The sequence below is a fragment of the Megalobrama amblycephala genome, linkage group LG3, assembly GCF_018812025.1.
Source record: "Megalobrama amblycephala isolate DHTTF-2021 linkage group LG3, ASM1881202v1, whole genome shotgun sequence".
NCBI classification, from domain to species: Eukaryota; Metazoa; Chordata; class Actinopteri; order Cypriniformes; family Xenocyprididae; genus Megalobrama; species Megalobrama amblycephala.
The window spans coordinates 43272682-43280548 of record NC_063046.1 but is presented as its reverse complement, the minus strand read 5'-3'; the positions used below and the strand labels follow the sequence as shown (position 1 = coordinate 43280548).

Here is a 7867-nt window from a genome sequence, read left to right as displayed (position 1 = left end):
TTAGGACAGTACATGAAAATGCATGATTTTATTGTCCATGAATTCTACAGCTTCTGGATTTACTTGAGTAAACATTCATTATGCCATAAACATTCTCGCCAGGTGTGAATACAGTAAGACTGATCACACGACCTGATCAAACCGTATGCATACTGTACATAATAGAGATTTTCAGTTCAGCTAAATCCTACTGGAAGTGCTAGGACATGGCAAGTGGCTTGCATATAAATAAATAAAATAATCTTATCTAAATATACTGCATTAGATCCTGAGCTATACATATTCAAGAGATTTATAACCTATTGAAAGTCATTTGACTGTACAGCGATTGATACGTTTGCCCTTATTAGGTGACGAATGACCACACAAACAGTTTGTGTTGGGGAAACAGCCCTTCATTTTGTTTATAATGTACACAGGGCTTGCAGTCTACATCCTGTGTAGGCCGGTCAGGTCCTTTTCGTCTTTTAGGTCCAGTAACACAATGACTATTTGAGAACACTTCCAGTCTTCAGGCTCATTGTCAACACAATCCAAGAAAGACTTTGCATCAATACATAGGAGAGTTTGTTTGCATAGTTGCAAGGTGGCCACAGAGAGAGAGAGAGAGAGAGAGAGAGAGAGAGAGCGCCGGCGCTGGACGACGTTCCTGTGAAGTGCAGCGGTGACGGTCAGTAGTTACCTGAGTGGGCAGACAGACAGCGCTGGTAAATGAGCTGTAAGACCGGCGTGAATGATGTAAGAGAGTGTGGAATTACATTTACCTCTCTCTGAGAGTCAGTGCAGGGTTGTTGCTGAGGAAAGAGAGCTGCTGCTCCAGGCTGCAGACACGAAAGGCCAGGTAACACGACGACAGGATGAGCAGGATAATGCTGCGGGACAGAAGTCAGATGTACATGAACTGGTTGATTCTCAAATGGAAATCGAAGACCAGAAGACTACAGCTCGCTGTGAATCCCTTGAAGCTAATTAGAGCGATGAGATCATGGAGAGACTTGTGCATGTTCAGCTGGACACAAGATGGCAGTGTTGTGAGCTAAAAGGGTTTTTTGGGGTTTTTTGTCATTCATATCTAATGGAAACACATATCAGATATGATCAGAAAGTCAGCTCAGATGCTCAAATAAATAAATAAAATAAAAACACTTTTTCATTTAAATTTAAACCACAGCAAATTTTATATTCATATTATATTTCTGAAAAACAAAATGTATACCTAAATATTATAATGCCAAAGAGATTGAGATTTGGTATTCTCTACTGAAGAGCGCAAATGATTTTTATTATTATTTTAATATATTTTTGTTATATTATTATTTAATTGTACTGTTGTTTTATTATTATTATTATTATTATTATTTAATATTAACCATAACCTAACCCTAATATTTTTATTAATTTATTATTACTAATTTATGAAGAGCAACTGAAGAGCAGAAGACATAGGCATATCAATTTTATATTATTTTATTATTTTAATATATTATTATTATTATTATTATTATTATTATCTAGTTTGATTACTTTATGATAATGATAATAATGTATTATTAATTTATTACATTTATTATTAATTCTCAACTGAAGCGCAAAGGACATAGGCATATGTTTTTTTATTATTATTTAAATATATTATTATTGCTTAATTGTATTGTTTTATTATTCAAATTTTATATTATTAATATAGTATTAGTAGTATTATTAATTACTATTATTAATAATAATAATTCATTATTTATTTATTAATTATTATTAATTTATTAATTCTCAACTGAAGAGCAGATACCATAGGCATATGCTTTATTTGTTTATTTTAATATATTAGTAATAAATTAATATTTAATTGTATTATCGTATGATAATTTATGAATGTATTATTATTAATTAATTTAATATTTATAAGCATAGACATATGCTTGTTCTTTTATTATTTAATTTGTATTATTTTATGATAATAATAATAATTTCATAACTAATCATTAATTATTCATTATTAATAATCAATAATTTATTTATTATTATTATTAATTTATTACATTTATTATTATTAATTTTCAACTGTAGAGCTGATGAAATAGGCATATGCTTTTTATTATTATTTTATTATTTTAATACATTAATATTATTTTATTGTTTAATTGTATTTTATTTTATTATCATTTTATATTATTTAATATATTAGTACTATTATTATTAATTAGTATTATTAATAATAATAATTTGTTATATTATTGATTTTTGTATTATTTGTATTTTTTCATTATTAGTATTTTTATATTGAATATTTTTATTTTAATTTTCTTATATTTAGTTGTTTATATAATATAGACACATAAAAGAAAATAGTTTAACTCCTTTTTAAAAAAGTATTTGATGGCATGAATCTGTTGATTCATTATTATTTGCTGTTCCCAAGATGTCATCTTCTAATTCTGTTGAGATTGCTGTTTTAAACAACAATTTCTTGTGCTAACATCTCTTTTATACAAAGTATTATCCTGAAAAAGAAAGCTCCATCACTGGCGTGTGCACGTGGCACTGCATGACCCACTGGAGCCAGTTTACACACGTGACAGTTCTCTTGTCCAGTGAGTTTATCCCTGCGGCACCACATCAACTACACAAATCAGGGACGGATTACTGGAACAGGTGGACTGGCAAACACATGCAAGTTTGTGTGACAAAATAATGAAAAAATCTCCCCTGCGTCTTGATGTGATCTATTTATAAAGCCAAGAAAAAAAGTTGACTGAATAAGTATGATTATATCCTTATATAATTTTCCAAGCATGTTTTCAATAATTTTGACACGGTGCCCATACTCAAACTGAAAGGTGCTATAAGTAATTTTTTTTGTAAAAATGAAAATGATAGATACTATTGAAAACAATACACCAGTATCAAGCAGATCGGATCATCAGCCAATCAAAACACGGCCTATTTACACTTGGCAAAATCAAGTGGCCATGTTTAAAATTTCTGGCCCACCCATCTCAGGAACTTGGGCATCAAAATTATCAACAAGCTTTGCATGCTAAATATGACTTGAGAGGGCATTCATGTCCAATTTTTAACTAGAAACTAGAAATAATTCCAACAGCACGTGAAGGCAGCATTGAAGCTCTGTGACAGCACTACAACAAACAAATTCTTTGTTTAGCCAATTATATGATTTTGACACGCTTTCTGGCTGAGCAGGAAAGGACAGCATTTACATATAGCTGCGAGTAAGAAAAATGCATGGACACACAACAAGGATGTCCAGCCAAACTCACAGCAGGATGAAGAATTTTAGTAGCTGGTACTCCATCTGGCCCAGTTCTGGTATCGTCTCTGTAAGGAGGATCTTCTTGGTTTCCAGACCTTGATCTGTAGCAGACAAAGCAGTATCACAGGATGAGGAAATGTACTGCATGGATTTAAGTTCTGTAGTGTGACTATTTTGAGTCTTTTCATTCTTCAATAAATTAATACAGTTCTCATATAAGGGCCCCGATATACTCACAGCAAAGTGCTTTTTCATTCTTTAAAGGTGCCCTAGATTCAAAAATTGAATTTACCTCGGCATAATTAAATAACAAGAGTTCAGTACATGGAAATGACATACAGTGAGTCTCAAACTCCATTGTTTCCTCCTTCTTATATAAATCTCATTTGTTTAAAAGACCCCCGAAGAACAGGCGAATCTCAACATAACACCGACTGTTACGTAACAGTCGGGGTGTACGCCCCCAATATTTGCATATGCCAGCCCATGTTTCCAACATTATAAAAGGCATTAGACAAGGGCAGCCAGTAACGTCTGGATCTGCACAGCTGAATCATCAGACTAGGTAAGCAAGCAAGAACAATAGCGAAAAATGGCAGATGGAGCAATAATAACTGACATGATCCATGATATCATGATATTTTTATTGATATTTGTAAATTGTCTTTCTAAATGTTTCGTTAGCATGTTGCTAATGTACTGTTAAATGTGGTTAAAGTTACCATCGTTTCTTACTGTATTCATGGAGACAAGAGCCGTCGCTATTTTCATTATTAAACACTTGCAGTCTGTATAATTCATAAACACAACTTCATTCTTTATAAATCTCTCCAACAGTGTAGCATTAGCCGTTAGCCACGGAGCACAGCCTCAAATTCATTCAGAATCAATGTAAACAATATAACAGTATACAATACTCACATAATCCGACGCATGCATGCCGCATGCATGATGAACACTTTGTAAAGATCCATTTGAGGGTTATATTAGCTGTGTAAACTTTGTTTATGCACTGTTCAAGGCAAGCGCAATCTCCGTGGGCGTGGAGCACGAGAATTAAAGGGCCAGTAGCCCTGAATCGGCTCATTTATAATGATGCCCCAAAATAGAATGATTTAAAAAAAATCTATGGAGTATTTTAAGCTGAAACTTCACAGACATATTCAGGGGACAACTTAGACTTATATTACATCTTTTTAAAAAAAGTTCTAGGGCACCTTTAAAAAGAAGTTTGAAATACATGAGCAGCGGTAATACTGTTAGCGAACATCCTGCCGAGAGCAATGCTTAGATGAATATGTAAATATGTACTCCGTGCTTTCCTTTCAATAACAAAATAAACAACAAAAATGACAGCGGTGAGAAAACAGCAGTTCAGAAAGCGTCTGATCATGTTTGCACCAGCTCTGAAATTCAGCACTCCAAGTGCTTTACTTTACAGTATTAAACATGGAAAAACAGTGTCAGTGTGTCTTTCAATTAGAATTACAACTTTTGCTACTACTATAAAGCGGCTCTCCAGTGTGTTCACGTTTTGCTTGCGTCTGACCTCGACGGACTGAACAGCAGAAATGAACCAGAGAATATTTCCACATCACGGAAGCCACACCCACCTATTACATCATCGCCACGGACCAATGGTAGTTCGAAGATGTTTACTAGCCAGAGAAAACCTTTCCAGAAAGTTCACTTTGGCAAACCGTTTCAAACTCCTGAAACGAACTCCGTTTTGGCCTAATTTTGTTCAAAATGCCAGTTCACACCAGTTCGCTCTTCGATTGTTCTTGAATATATTCGGACCTTTAATTGAGAGACTACATGGAATATTTGGTGAAATGCTGTATGAAAAAAACCCATAGTATATGTGAACAAACCATAACCCATAAAGTCCAAAAATAGATTTTAACATTATACAAACAAGCATTTAAAAGTATTACATCAATTAGTCTTAGGCTGATATTTTAATGTTTTATCTCTACATTCTAAAATCTCCTTCTGGGATTAATCCTATATTGCATAATGGATCCAAGTCCTGCCTCACATCCACACACACTCACAACATGAGCTGAGATATGACGTCAAAGAGAAGTGATCAGCTTGTTCCTGAATCATATAAAATCATATAATGGACATTTTTTCATTCCATCCCAGAAACATTTCATCAAATGGGGACATTAACTGCCAGTCTGCTCTGAGAAATTAATCTGCTCATGTCTAATGCGTTTCCCACAATAGAATTTTACCTGGCTTCACCCTCAGCAGCTCAGCACAAAAAAATGACTTTTTCTCTCATCAGTTGGCAGCATGTTACACTGCTGTCACATGATTTCATTATGTTACGTTTATTTCAGAAAGTGCCATCCGATTATTTATCTTGGAAATAAATACACTTATTTATACACTTATTCATAATTCAATTTTGTGTTCAGTTGTCTTCAATTGGTTTGATGTCTAATGTCTAAAATCTCATAAGAAAGGCATCAAGGTTGATTTCTCACCACAGTATTGCATACAGTATGTTACGGTTGTGTACTGCACATTTTGGTATATGTAGGTATATCATGCATACGGTGCACAGTATTCACATTGCAAAAATGAGTGCTATGGTAGAATAATTCTGTTCCAAACATAGCCGTGGTACAAACAGTATATGAGTGTGTGGAATGGAAGATGTTTTCAATTGTCAATAATACATAAAATGTTACATGTTAGTTAGTAAGTAATATTATGCCAGTTATTTTAAAAGATATTGTTTTTAAAAGGCAATGAATTTCTCTGACTTCTTCATGACCTTTCCAGTTGTTCATGATTACCAGAGATTTTATTTTAAAATCACTTTATAGAGATTTCTGCAGTCAAGCACCAATCTTCTGAATGAAAAGATTTAAAGCATTATACAGATCAGCTGACAGACAGTCATCATGCAGCTGTTACTTAAAAGCTCACAAAGAGCAATATCTATCTGAAATATTCAATGATTTATTTCACTATTGAATTTTCAATGACTTCCTAAGATTTTACTCATGTCCCATTCAATAAGGAGATACTTTTAAAATAATCTGATTACAGAACACACACAAAACTTAATACATAACCCCAAACACTGATAACTTGATATATGTAAAGAATCCTTTGATCTGCTATTTACTAAAGACCTTTATAAACAAAACAGGTCTGAATTATGCAATATTGATGACTTCTAACCCATCGTTAGCCCTTTTGAAAAATGTTTTGTGTCAGTACCATGGTACTGGGATAGAATCAGATTATCATATTCATATCTACAGTACAGTCCAAAAGTTTGGAACCACTAAGATTTTTAATGTTTTTAAAAGAAGTTTCGTCTGCTCACCAAGGCTACATTTATTTAATTAAAAATACAGTAAAAAACAGTAATATTGTGAAATATTATTACAATTTAAAATAACTGTGTACTATTTAAATATATTTGACAAAGTAATTTATTCCTGTGATGCAAAGCTGAATTTTCAGCATCGTTACTCCAGTCTTCAGTGTCACATGATCCTTCAGAAATCATTCTAATATGCTGATTTGCTGCTCAATAAACATTTATGATTATTTTCAATGTTGAAAACAGTTGTGTACTTTTTTTTTCAGGATTCCTTGATGAATAGAAAGTTCAAAAGAACAGCATTTATCTGAAATACAAAGCTTCTGTAGCATTATACACTACCGTTCAAAAGTTTGGGGTCAGTAAGAATTTTTATTTTTATTTTTTTTGAAAAGAAATTAAAGAAATGAATACTTTTATTCAACAATGATGCATTAAATCAATCAAAAGTGGCAGTAAAGACATTTATAATGTTACAAAAGATTAGATTTCAGATAAACACTGTTCTTTTGAACTTTCTATTCATCAAATAATAATGAAAAAAAATATTGTACACAAATATTTTGTACAATTGTACACATTAAATGTTTCTTGAGCAGAAGATCAGCATATTAGAATGATTTCTGAAGGATCATGTGACACTGAAGACTGGAGTAACGATGCTGAAAATTCAGCTTTGATCACAGAAATAAATTACTTTGTGAAATATATTCAAATAGAAATTACTTATTTTAAATTGTAATAATATTTCACAATATTACTGTTTTTACTGTATTTTTAATTAAATAAATGTAGCCTTGGTGAGCAGACGAAACTTCTTTTAAAAACATTAAAAATCTTAGTGGTTCCAAACTTTTGGACTGTACTATACATGATATTTACCATCTACTCCCAGGTACTTTACAGAATACCATGATAACATGGTCCATAGTATTAAATATGTAAATACATTTTTTGGTCAGTCACTCACCCTCCAGAGGTTTGTCTGTCTGGAAGGGGGCGTCTACGGCACTCAGGCTGCTGGTGGAGTTTCCCAGTAAGTCAGGTAGGGAAGAAGCCACAGATGCCACTGATGGCTTCCTCCTCCACTTCAGCACTGGAGGAAACTCATCTGGTACAGGGAAAACTTCAGGGACGGGGAACTCATCCTACACCAGCAAATGGAAGTACAGGACACACTAAGATTTACTAAGAATGAATTGCGGCCAATGAAAATGCATACATCCATTTTATATAAACAATCATTT

At 33.0% G+C, this 7867-nt stretch overlaps 1 protein-coding gene across 2 annotated transcripts in view; it reads right to left on the bottom strand.

Annotated features, from left to right (window-relative positions):
* Positions 1–7867, bottom strand: part of gramd2aa (GRAM domain containing 2Aa) — a 39787-nt gene continuing 31920 nt past the window's right edge. For both annotated transcript variants that reach the window (XM_048185575.1, XM_048185576.1), the window contains exons 9-12: positions 7591–7768; positions 3276–3369; positions 765–872; positions 1–682 (exon numbers count right to left, since the gene is read on the bottom strand). In XM_048185575.1, coding sequence (XP_048041532.1) covers positions 679–682; positions 765–872; positions 3276–3369; positions 7591–7768 — 384 coding nt within the window. In that variant the 3' untranslated portion in view covers positions 1–678. The remainder of the gene's footprint in view (positions 683–764; positions 873–3275; positions 3370–7590; positions 7769–7867) is intronic.